The following is a 16,393-nucleotide window of genomic DNA, read 5'->3' on the forward strand; positions in this document are numbered from 1 at the left end:
TGGGAAGGTGGCAGTGAGGAATAGGCTTGGCCGTGACCTCAGGGGGAACTTAACAGACCCAGGTGTCAGTGGGAGAGGAGAGGAGTATGGGAAGGAGACGAAGGACCAAGGAACCGTCCAGCAGGCATTGTGGTTTCAGGAGAGTGGAGTGCAGACCTAAGCCCCAGTCTGCGCCTTGGTCCCTCGTGTTTTATTCGGCAGCCATGTAGGCCCTGGGCGCTGAGGCCCTGGCACACTCAGCCGCTGTGTGTAACAGCTCCACAGAAAGGGGCCCTCTTCACCCACGCATGCTGCTGACTGGCTGGTTTGTGTCCTGTGGGGCACCAGCAAGAGATGGATGGCACTCACCAGGGAGCCAGATGCTGGGGTTTGGCGGGGGGGGGGGCTGGTCCCTGCCACCCAAGCCAGCCATCCTGCATCCTGCTTCCTCTTCCGCCCACCAGAGAAAACACACAATAACAAAGTCACCGGTGCCATTTCGCTCAGGTCGGAAAGGCTTCATTGGGATGCTACACAGCATCCCTGCCCCCGCCTGGTGACATTCAGCATGTCGCGTCTGTTCTGTACAAAGCTGCTGGCTGAATAAAAGGACATAAATCACCCATCCCCTTGGAGATGAGACAGCCCCAGCCCCAGCACTCTCCAAGACACAGCCAGACAAGAAGAGGAGAGGGTGGAAGCCTCTAGGAGGGGATGGGGCGGGACCCCCACCATGACCACCTGTGGGGCCGTGGAGGAAAGGCGAGGGGGTACTGGGCCGAATGCAAACACCCACGTCTCATGCAGTGCCATTATCTCCAGAATTTGACCCTTGGTGCTCTTGGAAGCTGATCTCTGCATCCCTTAGCTCCCTGTTTCCATAGAAGATACACTCCAAGGAGGAATGTATTCAGCCAGGATTTATCAAATTAATCACAGAAGGCATTCTGAGCTCAAAGGGCCACATCCATTCCACTGGTAACCTAGGAAAGGTTTGGTTTTCTTAATCTTATTTTTTTAAGTTTATTTAAATTAAAAAAATTTAAATTTAAAAAATAAACTCAGAGAGAGAGTGAGTGGAAGCAGCAGAGACAAAAGGGAGAGATAGAGAATCCCAAGCAGTCTCTGCACTGTCAGCACAGATCCCGATGTGGAGCTTGATCTTATGAACGTTGAGATCATGACTGGAACAGAAGCCAAGAGTTATATGCTTAATCGACTGAGCCACCCAGGCACCCCAGCTTAAGTGTTTTTTAAGGGAGAAACCAACCTGTTTCCTCACTTGTCAAATGGGAATAATATTACCCATGTCATATGAATTAAATTTTTGAAAAGCATGTAAAGTGCTTAAGTCAGTGACAGATACTTAGGAAGTCATTTATAAATATTAACTATTTCTGTTATTATCTGTCCCATTTGAAAGCGCAAGGCATTGGACACCTCCCCACTCTGGTCAGGGAAACCTCAGACCACCCTGCGTCTGGTTTGGGATCAGGTCTATGCCCCGGACAGCGAGAACATGCTGGAGCTTGCTGGGGAAGGGAAGGAGAGCTCATCTGGGGACTGTCCTGTACTCTGAACAAGTCCTCTCTGGTGCTGAGGAGAGAGGGGCATTGTTGGCTTAGCAGAGGGAGCCAGACATCAGCTGGGGTTAGGATCCGTTGGTGCTGGAAGCTTCTCTCTCCGTTTTCACATGGCTGGGAAATTTGGCTCTGCTCTATTTCCCTTCTGAAATGTTCGCTTCAGCAAGTTTGAAGGCCAGTGGATGGGGGAATGTTCCATGCTGGCTGTGAGCAGTCTCTTTTCTGGCCTGGGTGATCTTTTCCAATGTGAATCACATACACGTGGAGGGCAGTGGTGTCTGTCCTTTGCATAGCAGTGCACAAAGGGCAGCTCTTGGGTTGGGTTGCCAGAAGTTTCCTGGGTCTTCCTTCTCTCACTGTGTCTGCTTCCATTTTTTTGTTCAATACTAGAGTTTGACATTTTAATCAGATTGCATTATTTCATTTCCTTGGAAATGTGTTGGCCAGAGTGTAACAGATTTGTTCTTCTTAGGGGACATTAAGAAATGAAGACAGATTGTCTGTCAAACTCAACAGGCTGGAAGGCGCTAGCCTTTCATGGCTAGGAAGAAATTATTTGAGAACGTCCTGCCCATTGTGTTGCATGTAACCTCAGAATGGTTACTTTATTTTGAAGGAATTCCATCAGGAAGGAGAGAGGAGGCTGGCCCATGCAGACCCCCATGGGTCTGGAGGAGGGTGGAAAGAGGTCTGGGGCAGGCAGGGATAGACTTTGGGGTTATTTCTACTGCTTTGAAAGCTTGACACTGTAGCCACCCAGGGGGGTAGAAAGAGGGGGTCTCTTCCAAAAGTGGAGTCTTCAAGTTTATGGTCTTGACCCCTCACTTCTCCAGTGCCCTTCCCCCTCACCCCTCACCCCCACCATCATACACGTACACACACTTGAAAGCACAAGGCATTGAACACCTCCCCACTCTGGCCAGTAAAATCTCAGACCACCCAATGCACACACGCTGACAGACAAGATATTTTCCTTAACAATAAAGAGTCATGAACATTTCAGACCCACTTACTCCTGTAGTGGAGATTTTTGGACACCGAGTGTGGGTTGAACAAGTCCAGAGTGGAGACTCCCTTTGGCTTGGTCACATTAGCATCTAAATTGGGCTTTTGCACGAAGACCTACCGCCCAGTCCCTTCTGATAGCTCAGGGCCTAGTCCTGGAGGGCTCTCTTGGGCTCTGTGTGATACCCAGGTGTGACTTCAATGGGCCACTCTTGAGGTGGGATGTCCAGGGAGCAGGATTCTAGGGAAAGGGGCTTCCTGAGAGTTACACTCTCCTGGGATTTTTAGGAGGGCCAGCTGTGAGTGAGCAGGCTGTGAGACATCACACTGACAACTCACATATATCAGGCATTCGCTGTGTTCCAGCAGGCACTGTGCCAAGATCCATACATGCAAAACCTCATTCTGTCTTCACAGCAGCTCTGTGAGGTGAGTGCTGTTGATCTGTGCCAAATGGAGGAACAGAGAAACAGAGACATTAGGTAGCTTGCCCTCAGTCACAGAGCTAACCAATGGCTGATATCAGTGATGGCAGGCACAAGGGTTCTATAACCCGAGCCTGAGACACCATCCTCCTCTGTGCCTCATCTCATGGGATGTGTGGTCCAAATGCCTTGTAGTTTTTGCTGGGCCCCAGTGGTGAAATGTGGTGCTGGAAGACCCCTTGGCTGGCCTGCTGGTCCAGCCCTGTCATCTCACCTGGGCAGAAACTGAGGCCCGGAGAGAAGGAATGACTAGTCCCCCGGCCAGCAGCAGATTGAATGAAATCAGGTACAATCCTGTCCCTTGACTCACTTTTATTCTCTCTGCTCATCTGAGAAGAAAGCGAGACTGAGAAACTGATTCATAAAATCTCACGAGGTCTGACCTAGATCCAGTTTACCCTCTCCCTAATAGATGGACATTTTAAGGAATTGAAAGATGAATGTCTACAGATGGAATTTCAGGCAGAGTTAACTGTTGATGAGGGAAAGGGTCTTAATACCTATGCTAGAAGGGACTTCAAGTCCACTTACTCACTTGGTATGTCAACTCAGACTTGTTCTCCGGGGGCCTTATGAAAACTGTCATTTCTTAAGCTCTGTTACAGAGCAGGCACTTTACACACATTGTCTCTTTCAAAACTCATAACCACCTGCCTATTAGATGTTAAAGGTGTCAGGTCCATTCTGTAGATGGGAAAAGTGAGGCCTGGAGAGGCTAAGTTACTTGAACTGAAAAAGCCTAAATGATGGAAGCCAGATTCAACCCCAAGTGTATCTGACACCAAACACCTAACTTCTCCCTCTGCCTCCTGGCAATTGCACAGAGTAGTGGTTCTCAAAGTGTGGTCCCCGGAACAGCAGCAGTAGCATTGCCTGGGAAGTTGTTGGCAATATCCATTCTCAGATTCCAGCCCAGACCCACTCAGTCAGAACTCTGGGGGCAGCAGCGGTGGGTTAAGAAGCCTGCCAGGGGGGTCCGATGCCCACTCAAGTTTGAGAACCCCTGGCAGACAGGGGTACTGCCAGGCCCAGCAAAGGGAAAATCACCTCAGGCATCCCCATTGACTTCTAATTCACTTGGGTAGTTTAAACTTGGTTCTTTCGGTTGCTGAGTCCTCAAGGTGTGCCTGGCAGTTCTCCTGTGTGAGGCCCTCCCAGATGAGATTTTTCTTTGTTCCCATGTCGTCACTAGGGACGCTAGCAGGTCCTCTTGCGTCAGCTCCCTTCTGCTCTATTTTCTGAGCCACGTTGCACTTTTCCAAAAAGCCTTGACCTTTGTCGGGCATGTTATGTGTTGTGCCTAACAAAAATAACTCTCTGGCGGATGGGGATATTTTTAATTGAATTGTATGAGCCAAGAACTGCAGAAATAAAACCAAGGTTCCTACATCCTGTGGCAGTGGGCGGTTTCATTTTCCATCCTAATCCTGAAACCTGGGCTTAGTCTCCTCCCCGAGCACAAGTGCACCACCCCCCCTGCCCCCTGCCAGACTCCCCGCCCCCCACCCCTGCTCCACCTCACCTGCCTCTGCAGCACGCGCACCTTTGCTGAGCCTCAGCCTGCGTTCACCTCACCTTCCAGATCTGTGCTGTCTCTTCTGGCCAATTAAAAATCCCTGCTGCTATCATTACCTATTTTCAGCTCCCAGTCAGTTCCTTTGTCTGCCAGACGCTGTCTTGCTATCGTTTAAAAAAAAAAAACTGAGATGACGAAAGTCATTTTGATCACAGTCGTGTATGACGCTTCATTTCCCTGCAACACAAACTGACTCCACGCACAGATCAGTATTAACAATTTCATGCAAGATTGTACCTGTGTATACAGATGCAGGGAACATCTGTGTTTACGCTGACCCAGCCTCTGTGCGGTGCTGGCCACAGGACGGAGAGGGAGGGAGGCCCGGACGGAAGCTGTGCTCGCCTGATTCACTCATTCGTGGATCGGCAGCAGCCTCTCCCTGGGCAGGTGCAGCTGGTGCTCAGTTGGAAGTGGATTAATGGGCACTGGCTCTCATCACTCACTCGCACGTGCCGCTGAAGGAAGCAGGAAGCATGCGTACTCCACACTGCCTCAGCGCTGTGGTCTGGACTCTGCAGGGCCATTTCCTGGGCAGCTCTGTCCAGTCTCAGGGTCAGCTCCAGATGATCTTGGCAAAGCAGGCCCTGCAATCCTGGGCCACTGGGCAGGCTCCCACCCCAGCTGAGCACATGCTCAAGGTCCCGTTCATTCACCCAGCTGGTCTCTCACTCACACATTCATTCATCCCGGGAACGGTTATTGAATTCGTATGTGTGCCAGGCATGCAGAGGGGAAAAGAGCTGCCTCTGCCGGAAAGAGCACAGAGCCGAGTGGGAAGACAGGCAGGTAAATGTTATGACACAGAGGCAGCTGCGTTGGTAGACAAGCCCTGTCCAGGGCAGCATGGAGGGCGAGGGGGACTCCTGGAGAGACGGATAGCTCAACAGGGACCTGCAGGTTGGGGTTGGGCAGCAGGAAGAAAGAACCGCATGTGCAACAGCGTGCAGGCTTGAGAGCCAGACTGCAGGAGGAGAGCCAGTATGTGAAAGGGGCAGAAGCCAGGGCACTAGCAGGGCCTTGCTCGCTGGGCTGAGAAACTTGGACTTCAGGCTAGGGATGGAGAAGCCCTTGAAAAATATAAACAGAGCAGTGAGTGGCAGGAACAAATGGGTGTCCTAGAAGGATTGCTCTGGAACATGACTTGGAGGCAGGGAGGCTGGTTCGGGAGGCTATTGCAGTCACCGTCACGGGGAGAAATGCGAGGAAGGAGGAGACCGTTAGACTGGGCAGTGGCCACGGGAGGGCGGATTCCTCGGAGCCCAGAGACAGGGAGAGGAGACAGGCAACCGGATCTCAGGGTACAGCTTCCCGAGCTGCTGAGGATTTGGAACAGTCTTTACCTATGAATTGTTTTGTGCTTTCAGGCTCTCTAGGGTAATTCGTGAAATTATACCAAATAAACATGTGTATATTATTCATTTGGGAGGGAAAATGCTGAGTTTGGGGACATTTCATCCGAAGAATCCCTCAAACCAGATAGTATCAAGTATTTACTGAGAACATGTTAAAATATTAAATACCAGCTGCAAGGTGAAATATGGGCAGCCTGACTTCCCTGCGAGAGAAGTCAGCACAGCCTGTGGTCTTGTGCATGTTGTCCCTCTGACTGTCATTCAGACCAGGGCACCTGGATGAATTCAATAGCCAGGCCACTCAGAGGGGTTTTAATCAACTTCCAATCAAATGCAGAGTCGATGGTTTACATGTGCCCTCTGGACTCAGCAACGTTGTCGTTTATGAACAACATAGATCAAAAAGGATTAACTAGTTGGTGACTAGTAACAAAATTAAAAGGGTGAATGCCTCACAAGAAACACTTACTAGCTGTTGAAGGGGACATTCAGAGCCTAGAGAAAGGGTGTTAAGAGCAGGAAGGGAGGGGCGCCTGGGTGACTCAGTTGGTTAAGCATTTCGGCTCAGGTCATGATCTCACAGTTTGTGAGTTTGAGGCCCACCTTGGGCTCTCTGCTGTGTGGAACCTGCTTGGGATTCTACCTCCCTCCCTCTCTCTCTCTTTCACTCTCTCTCTCTCTCTCTCTCTCTCTCTCTGCCCCTCCCATGTGACTCTCCCTCTAAAAATAAATAAAAAGATTTTTTTAAAATAACTTAAAACAAAGAGGGGGCAGGGAGCTTAGTGTCCAGCCCTAAGGTAGAGGCACAGCAAAAGGAGGCCCTTCGTGAAGGAGGTGCACCTTCAGGGAGGAAAGAGTCAGCCTAGGGGAGGGCAGTGTGAGGGAAGCAAGAGAGAGGAGTTTGTCAAGAAGGGAATGATTAGCCATGTCGGTGCTGCCCAAAGGCTGCTGGGATGAAAAGTTGGTGCCATTAGACTTGCAACATGGCAGCCAGTGTGGCCTTGACAGGTGAAGTTTCAGTGGAATGCTGGAGGTAGGTGCTTGGCTGGAGCAGATTGAAAGGTGAATGGGATTGAAGATGCGGAGACAGCATGCATAGGGACCGTGGTGACAGCAGGCATAGGGACCATGGAGACAGCGTGCATAGGAACCATGGAGACAGTGTGCATAGGGACCGTGGTGACAGCAGGCATAGGGACCGTGGAGACAGCAGGCATAGGGACCGTGGTGACAGCATTCATGAGGACCATGGTGACAGCAGGCATAGGGACCATGGAGACAGCATGCATAGGGACTTCCTAGCAGTTTGGCTCCAAAGAAGAGTAGAGACAAGGGGTAGTGACTAGAGGTAAAGAAGGGTCCAGGCAGTGTTATAATTTGTAAAATAGGAAATACAAGACTTCAGGGCTAAGGGTGATGATTTAGTAGATACTAAATTGGTACTACAGGAAAGAACATCTCAGACTTAATGTGTCCAAATCTGCAGTCTCAGTCTCCCCTCCAGTGTATGCATCAACCCCATCATGGACTCAGCTTAAAAAATAGCACTGCGAGGGGCGCCTGGGTGGCTCAGTCGGTTAAGTGTCAGACTTCAGCTCAGGTCATGATCTTACAGTTTGTGAGTTTGAGCCCCGCGTCAGGCTCTGTGCTAATAGCTCAGAGCCTGGAGCTGCTTTGGATTCTGTGTGTGTCTCTCTCTCTGCCCCTCCCCTGCTTGCTCTCTGTCTCTCTCTCTGTCTCAAAAATAAACATTAAAAATTTTTAAAAAGAAATAGCACCTCCAGGCTCTCAGGTGCCCAAGTCAGGGCTCTGAGATTCACTGTTGATTCCTCTTTCCCTCACTTCCCACCTTCCTCCATCACCTGCTCCCATCAGTTCTTCCTCTAAGATGTGTCTCAGGTCGCCCATTCGCTTGGTCTTCACCTTAGCCCAAGCCCTATCAGCCCTAACTTAGACCTCAGCAGTAGCGTCCTAAAAGGGGCCCTGCTTCATTCTTGTTCCCTGCTGTCCCTTTTCCATTCATTCTCCCCCAAAAGCCAGAGAAATCTTCATTAAACAAACTGGCTCATATCACTCCTCTGATCATATCCTTCCTATTGTCTCCTGCTGCATTCAGGCTAAACTCCGAAATCCTCTTGTGGCTTATAGAGCTCTGCCTGGTCAAGCCCCTGCCTGTCTGTCTAGCCCCACAGCCTGCCACTCTCCATTCTCCCCCATTACTCTCTGTATTGCAGCCTCACTGACCCTTTCTAGGCCCTTGGAAGTCCTTTCCTACCACAGGGCTTTGGCATATGTTTCCCCCTTCTGCCTGAAAGCTCTTCCCCACCCCTCCCCTTCCCTTGGTTCTCAGGTCTCAGCTCAATATCATGTCCCTAAGGGACCTTTCCAAAATATGAAATATGTCCTTTGTCTTCTCATGGAAACCTGTCCTTTGCCTACACAGGATTCACCACAATTACAATGAAATAATGTTTACTGAAGGAAGGATGGACGGAAGGAAGGAAGGAAGGAAGGAAGGAAGGAAGGAAGGAAGGAAGGAAGGAAGGAAGAAGGAAGGAAGGAAGGAAGGAAGGAAGGAAGGAAGGAAGGAAGGAAGGAAGGAGGAAGGAAGGAAGGAAGGAAGAAGAAAGGAAGGGAAGGAAGGAGGAAGGGAGGGAGGGAGGGAGAAAGAAAAAAGTTACCCCCAGGGGCCAGAGAAAGCACCAGAGAGGGGAATGGGGAAGCTAGGGGGTCAGGGACTGGTCGGTCACTGCTGTGGCTTCTGGGTGCCCAGGATAACTCAAACTGAGGGATGGCCACACAGCTTCTGTGCTGACCGCCAATAGCGAAGTGAGCCCTAGCATGTGACTGTGACTGTCCCCAGCTGTCCCCCCTGCTTGGGCCCACTGTCTCCTGCCAAGCGTCCAGGTAAGACAGCTGTCCCCAGGGGCACATCTGCACTGGACAGGCAGGTTTGCCTGGCCCCGGAGATGCCAGCAAGGAAAGTGATGTGTGCAGCTCCCCCTGCAGGGCCAGCTCTTTTGTGAACTGGTTTCTTCACCTGTAATAGAAAATAACAGGATAATAGTTAATATCACACAGGATGGAGAGAGAAGATGAAGTCACAGTGCACTCAGTGATGTGCTAAGAACAGTCCTCAGTAACATGAGCACAGAGGGTGCTTTCCCCACTGGTGTTGGACCCCCGTTGAAGTGGAGATGACCCCGCTGGGGAGGAAGGGGCCTCACAAGAGTGGGAAGCACGGAGCAAGCCCTTCTGTGGTCTCAGTTTCACCTTCTGCAAAATGGGGAGATTATACACCAGAAAAGATCGCCCAGAAACCTGTGATTTTTTTCAACTTAAAGATGCTCAAAGAGGACAGGATGTCCTGGGTGGAGGCCGCAGGGTAGGTTTGGAAAACTGTCAAGCCATCTGCTCCCCCACCAGGATTCCAGGGGGGCAAAGCAGGACAGGGATGGGGAGATTGTACGTGCTGGTAGAACCAGTGAAGTAAGAGAAACTGTGGGAAAGAGTGAGAGAACAGGAGAGGGGGAGCGGGTCACCGTGCAGCCTGGACTTGTACTTGGGGAGAGAAAAGAGATGCAGGCTGAGAGGAGGAGCAAGGGTTGTGGGGGACTGACTGCAGGACAGCAGAGACCCCTGAGGTGAGGGGCCACATGAGGCGGCGGGCATGTCAGGAGAGAGCACGGCCTCAGCCCAGACCACTGGGCCCCACCAGGAAGGCACGCAGCGGTTCGCTGGGAGGAGAGGGTGAAGCAGACGGCCATCGGTCATCGGTCTTCGCCCATCACCAGTGGTATTCCAAAGCCAGCCAGAAATGGTGCTGTGGCCTCCTGCGGTCCGGGAGCCCTCTGTCTGCTGACTGTGGGCCCTCTCTGCTTCTGGGTCTTTCTCTGAGAGTGGGGACAGTCCTGAGAGGTCACCTGGCCCAAGTCCCAACTCTTCAGAGAGGAAGGCATTTGTCCCCTCAGAGACAGTGGTGCCCTACCAACACTCAGCACACCTCCTTCCCTCCTATCTGCGGTTTGCAGAACACGTTCAGATGTGTTCCCCAGGATCGGAGAGCCCCAGGACACCACCCGCATTGAACACTGATGCCCCATGCTGGCAACTGCAGGGAGTAAGGTGGCAGATGCACATGTGCGTGTGGGTGTGTGTGTACACATGTGTGGGGGCACGGCATCCGTCTTCACCTCCTTCCTTCCTCAGCGCTCTGCAAGAGCAGCCCCAGGGAGCCTGACAGGGACACACGAGCGCCCCTGATCTGCTGCCCTGGTGGCCCAGGAGCTGCTGGACTCACTCTGAAAAGGCTTCATCTGGGCTGGACCCCCCTTCCCTTTGCACTCAGCTCAGCCACAGGTTTTCAGGTATGAGGAATCACCTGAGCAGCTTGTGCAGGATGCCGGTTCCCAGGCCCCGCCTCTACGTAGTCTAGTGGGTAGATCTGGCATGGGGCTCAGGGATCTGGGTTTCAACAAGCCACCTTGCAACTCTTACAAGGGGTGTTCGAGATACGGGCCCAGGCATCCTCCCACAAAGTCCTTCCCGCCCCCATGGCCTGCGACTGATTTACTCAGCGCTCCCCGGTCTATGGGCGGGCATTTCCACCCAGTTGAGTCTCAGGCTCTGGGCTCATTACTGAGGCTTTTAGCCGCAGCCCCCAGTGAGCAGGCTGCATGTCACCTGAGCGAAGGCCTGGAAACTAGGCCATCGTGCTTGGCTGAGCAGATCCCACTTTCTCCCGGCTGCTCCACCACCTCCTTCGGCTGCCCCCCCCCCCGGCCCCCATGGTGCCCGGGCTTTGGGCGACCACCCCCTTCAGAGCACTGGGCAGGGGGCACAGGACAGAGGTTCTGGGAGCAACACTGATGAGGGAGGCAGGGAGGTGGACAGACTGACGGGGCAAGTTCTAGGCAGCCGCTGGACACCAGGCTGGGGGACCAGGGGCCATCCTGCCTCCAGGTTTGGCCAGCTTGGGGCCCACTGCCCTCCCCCTTGGCCTTGATGAATCGGAGCGGGGGCAGGATGAGGGGGTACGGCCCCTCTGCTCCATGCCCAGGCCCCCTCCAGTCCAGTCTGTGATATTGTCCTCCACCTCCAGTTCCTGTCCTTTTCCACATCTCTCTCCTCTCTCTCCTCTCTCTGTCTCTCGCTCTGTTCCCATCTCTCCCTTCATCTCTGTCTCCCATTCTTTGCCTCCTTCTCTCCCCATTTTACTGGTCTTTCACTCTTCTTCTCTTTGCCTCTTTGCCTCTCCTTTTCTGTCTCTCTTGCCTTCTCTATCCCTCTGTCCTTGTTCTTTCTGTCTTTCTCACCTGATTGTGTATCCTCTGTCTCCCACTGTCTCCACGTCTGTCTCCTCCCTCCCTATCCTCGCCTTCCTGACTCTAGTTCTGGTCCCCTGCTGCAGGACCACACTGGTTCACCTCCTCCGACGGCCTCGCTGTCTGGGCCAATCATGCACAATTCATAACTACTGGCTGTGCTGGCCTAGGGGACACGTGGGTAGGGGCCCCATGATGCGGCTCTCAGGCTTCACCTGCCAGCCGGAGAGTGCTCAGGGAGGAGGTGATGACAAGCGCTGCTGAGAAATCAGAGTGGCCTCTCCCCAGGCTGGACCCAGGGGCTGCCACCACCACCTGCCATCTCAAACACCCAGACACTGACATCGCCACTTGTCGCACTTGGCTCCCAGCACCACCCTCTCTCTCACTATCCAGGCAGACAAGTCTGAGAGAAGGCAGGGTTTGACCATGCAGAGGATGGGCTCCCAGCCCGAAGATGGCCATCTCCCCAGCCGAGGGGTGCTCCCAGCCTCCCCTTCCTAGAAGTCCCAGTGATGCCCTCTCCTTCCTGCTCCTCCTGAAAGGGGCCACCAGGCCCCTGACCGTTGTTGTGTGGGTGTTTCCTGTTGCTTCCTTCTAAAAACTGACACCAGAGCCAGGGTTGAGTCAGGATCCCTGAGTCTTCTGGGTAGTAGGCCCTGTACGGGCGCCGGCATCATGGAGGAAGTGGGTCCTGCTCGGGGCTTGTCCCTCTGCTCTGCAAATGTCCCCCGAGTCCCCCGGTGTACTAGGCTCCCAGCCACATGTTGGGCTCGAGCCTGGAGCTCGCCTTGCCTTTTTGGGCAGGAAGGCAGGCAGTGACCAGGCCGTGGCTCTGTGGAAGCCAGAGGGGCTGCTGACCCCAGCGGGCATTGTGGGGCCGGGTGTAAAACAACCAGGAGGGAGGAGACTGGACCACAGCACAGCTGCAGAAAGCAGGGAAGCCAGCTCTGAGAGCCTGGTGGCACGTGTGAGCGTCTGCAGTTCTCAGGCACATCAGGGCTGCTGCTTGGCCAGGCCTGGACCCTCCCCGCTGCTCATGGCCCTGGGGACAGGGTACCCCAAGGGAGGGCAAGGCTGCAGGAAGCCAGAGCTGGGAGGGGTCTGGCACCAGACCGCATGGATGAAGGAGCCCTGGGAACAGGCCAAGCCAGAGGAATGACACTGCCTCGTAGGGGTGACTGGACAGTATCCCCATCTCCATCTCCCCCACGCTGTGGGGGGACTTTCAGATACAAATTATCCTGGGCCAGAGAGAGGTGGCATTTCAGAGATAGAAAGGGCTCTGGGGAGCAGGACTCTGACCTCTTTCCCTCTCAGATAAAGAAACCAAGGCTCTAAAAGATGAGTCTTGACCAAAAGTCACAAAAATTTCAGTGGGGGGGCCAGGCTCAGAACCCGGCCGAGTTTGTCACTCTGTCCCCTCCCACATTAAGCTGGTTTGTCATTTACTCTTCAGAGGCCACAGCCTCCCTGAGAGCTCAGGGCTCCTTGGCTGCAAGGGAGCTTAGGATGAGCTCGCTTCTTTCCCACCCTGCCTGAGGCTGCCTGGAGGGGTGGTGCGGGAGGAGACGTCAGTCAAGCCCCAACTTGAACAAGAAACTAGGGAGACGAACAGGCTCCCAACAGGAGCGGAACAGAAGAGAAAATTGCGTTTATTCCTATTTCAAACTTTTGTCTGAGGTTGACAGGCAACGACCTGGGACCTGAAAGTGGAAGACCCGCCTCCTTCTGGCTGTGTGGCCCTGGATAACCCCCCTGGCCTCTCTGGGCCTCGGGCTCTTAGCTGTGGAGACAGCAGTCAGCCATCTACCGCCCAGGGCTATTGTGTTGGAGGAAAGACGGTGTAAGGGAGGGTCCGCTAAGGTTCCTAGAGGGAGAGTCTGGGGGTGAGTCAGTGCCCTCTTGGCTGGTCACAGGGACCCAAGTGCGTCCCCCACCCCTCAGTGGGAGAGGGGCTACACCTTGCACCCTGCCCCTCAGCTGTCTCCAGCTGAGGGAGGTTTAGGGACCGACCTTCTCCTTAAGAACTCCCACCCCACCTGCCCTCAGCTGCGTGGTGGACGAGATGGACTTCTCCAGCATGGAGCTGGACGAGGCCCTGCGGAAGTTCCAGGCCCACATCCGCGTGCAGGGGGAAGCCCAGAAGGTGGAGCGGCTCATCGAGGCCTTCAGGTAGGACCCCCTTCCGCAGCCCTACTCCCCTCACACAGCCCTCAGAACACACGCCTGGGGTGTGGGGGAACAGAGATGCTGGGGGGCGGGGGTTCAGTCTGGGGCTGGGGAGAAGCCCTCCTGGTGGGGCAGGAGGGGTGGAGGGCTGACTGGACAGGAGGGATGGAAAGAAAAGGGACAGGAGCCCTTGAGCTCTCTGAGCCGGAGCAGCTCCAGGCCCTCCAGGGAGACGGCGTGCATCCCGCCCACCCCCATTGACCAGCAAGTCTTTGGTGAGCATCTGTGTGCAATGACAGGATCCATGGCTGTGTGCTGCCTGCACCGTCCCCTCAGTGGGAAAGGGGGCCAGGCTACAGGGACACGATGCCCTCAGAGAACCAACATCTGCCCCCACCCGACGGCTCCCCATTTCTGGAACCCCGGGCTGGGGGAGAAGGGCGTCAGCAGCCCGCCTGTGTTTCTACCACAGCCAGCGCTATTGCATGTGCAATCCCGAGGTGGTGCAGCAGTTCCACAACCCCGACACCATCTTCATCCTCGCCTTTGCCATCATCCTCCTCAACACGGACATGTACAGCCCCAACATTAAGCCTGACCGGAAGATGATGCTGGAGGATTTCATCCGAAACCTGAGAGGTGAGGAGCACTGGGAGGAAGGCTTAGGGCACTGCTCAGGCGCCGTTCTGTTCAGTGTTAATTCTGTGAGTCTGAGCCAACTGCAGATTATCACCCCAGCAGCCAAGGGCACCAGACGCTGCTCTCTGGTCCTGTCATGCATGGCAATCTGGGAAAGTTGCCAGCATGCCAGGCATTGGGGGAGTTTCCGGGAGCCACTGCCACTGCCCTACATCAGGCAGCCAGGGCCCCTGGGCATTGCCCCTTGCCCTCCGTGGAACGTCCTCCATTGGTTGACCTCTAGGTCCCAGCCACACAGCTGGTGCCTAAGTGCGCCAGCCCCTTCCCACCGTGTGACGTACAGAGAGGCTTTTAGGTCTTGGATCCATTGATGTCAACCTTGCAGGTAACTTCATGGCCCTCAGCAACCAAGTCCTTCTCTAAATGACATAGTGCACCACCTAGCAGGCATCAGAACTAAACTGGCAGGATGTGATGTGTGCTCAATGGACTTTTTTTCCTTTTTTGCATGTAAGGACTCGAAGCTATATATGCACATCATTTAATAAAGCCAAATCCTTCTACAAGGCTTGCTACAAAAAAATTAGTCCCTGCCCCCGGCTCTATTCTTCTGCCTCAGAGGCAGCTACTCTCAACTTTTTGTGCTGTTTATCATGTTTCTTCTACATCGTGAAACTACATGCGTCTGCTTCCTTTTTTTTCTTATTTCTTTTTTTAAATTGCTATGAAAGCAAATTGTAAGGTGTATAAATCTGAGAGCTTGATGAAGTTTATGTTCATACGCATGTGTGATCACAGCCGGCTCTCGTTCTAGACCATTCCCCTGGCCCCAGAACATCCTCTCATGTCCCGTCCCATTCAGTACCGCTATCCAAATGCCAACACCCCTGAGCTTCCCTCCGCATTGACTAGTGGTGCCAGTTCTTGAACTTCATATAGATGGGATGAAATAGTTTTTATACACCACTACTTGTTCATTTTTTAAAATTTTAGTATCATCTGTTAATTTCTGTCTTCATCCATTCAGGTTGCTAGAACAAAATACTACAAGCTGAGTAGCTTATAAACAGACATGTGTTTTTCACAGTTCGGGAGCCCAGGAAGCCCGGAGATGAAGGCTCTGGCAGATTGGGTGTCTGGTGAGCGCCTACTTCCTGGTTCTGCCTGGGGCCTTCTCACAGGCTCACCTGGTGAAAGGAGTGGGGCGCTCTGTGGGGTCCTTTTTACATGGCACCGAACCGATCCCATCCATGGGAACTCCACCTTTATGACTTGGTTTTTAAAGGCCCCACGTCCTAATACCGTCAGTTTTAGGGGCTAGGATTTCAACATATGAATGGGACACAAACATTCAGACCATAGAAGTTTCATAGAGGCATTAGCCCTCTTTCATCCACCTCTCCCAACCCACCCCCACCAAACTGCACAGAAGCCCCATGCTCTTCTTACAGCTGTAGCATTATTTTTGTGACATCAGTGTTTATGGTATTAAGACTAGATAAACACAGTTCAAAGCTGAGCCTTGAAGTATAGCATGATTACAAACCCTTTCTATTTCTACTTTCCTTGGAGTGAATACTTGTGCTCTTTTCCCATTTGCTCAGCTCTTGGGACATACCCGCCACTGATTTATCTCCAAACTCCCCAACCTAAGTGCCAAGTTCCTCTCCACACATGGAGCGTGGGCAAGTTTTCTTCTTGGGGTCTTTCTCCCAAGAGGCTCTAGTCTCTGCTCCAATTTGGACAGGTGGCTGACAGGCTGACAGGCTGACAGGCTGACAGGACTGCACGCAGTCACCTGGGATTCCCTCCACCATCATCCGGGCATCTTCTTCGTCTTGTCCTTGTGTTTAGTTCTTAGGTTCCTGTATCCTAGATTTTATAGTTGGCTCATTTTTAGTTTTCTTCCATAAGAAAGGTACACTGGCCACAAACTTTCTGAGAACTTGTATGTCTGAATATTATTGCTTCCTACCTTCCCTCCTGATTGGAAATTGGGCAGGGCATAGAATTCCAGGTTGGAAACACTGAACTCAAAATTTTGAAGGCGTTGCTCCATTGTCTTTTAATGGACAGTGCTGTTCTGCCATTCCAGTTCCTCACCTTTCGCATATTCTCTCTCTCTCTCTGAAAATGTACGGGCTCTTCCTCTTTCTCCCTTGTCTTCTAGACTTTCCTGATGTTTTGCCTCATTATGGTTCTTTTTGTAATTGAAGTAGAATTGATGTCTATTAGTTTCAGGTGTACATCATGGTGATTTGATATTTTTATACAT

General features: G+C 52.7%; 1 protein-coding gene across 4 annotated transcripts in view; it reads left to right on the plus strand.

The window, feature by feature from the left end:
• IQSEC3 (IQ motif and Sec7 domain 3) overlaps positions 1-16,393 on the plus strand; it is a 107,469-nt gene that overhangs the window by 71,792 nt on the left and 19,284 nt on the right. For all 4 annotated transcript variants that reach the window (XM_029954599.1, XM_029954596.1, XM_029954598.1 and 1 more), the window contains 2 exons: positions 13,360-13,482; positions 13,952-14,118. In XM_029954599.1, coding sequence (XP_029810459.1) covers positions 13,360-13,482; positions 13,952-14,118 — 290 coding nt within the window. The remainder of the gene's footprint in view (positions 1-13,359; positions 13,483-13,951; positions 14,119-16,393) is intronic.

The sequence above is a fragment of the Suricata suricatta genome, chromosome 10 (genome assembly GCF_006229205.1).
Source record: "Suricata suricatta isolate VVHF042 chromosome 10, meerkat_22Aug2017_6uvM2_HiC, whole genome shotgun sequence".
Taxonomy (NCBI): domain Eukaryota; kingdom Metazoa; phylum Chordata; class Mammalia; order Carnivora; family Herpestidae; genus Suricata; species Suricata suricatta.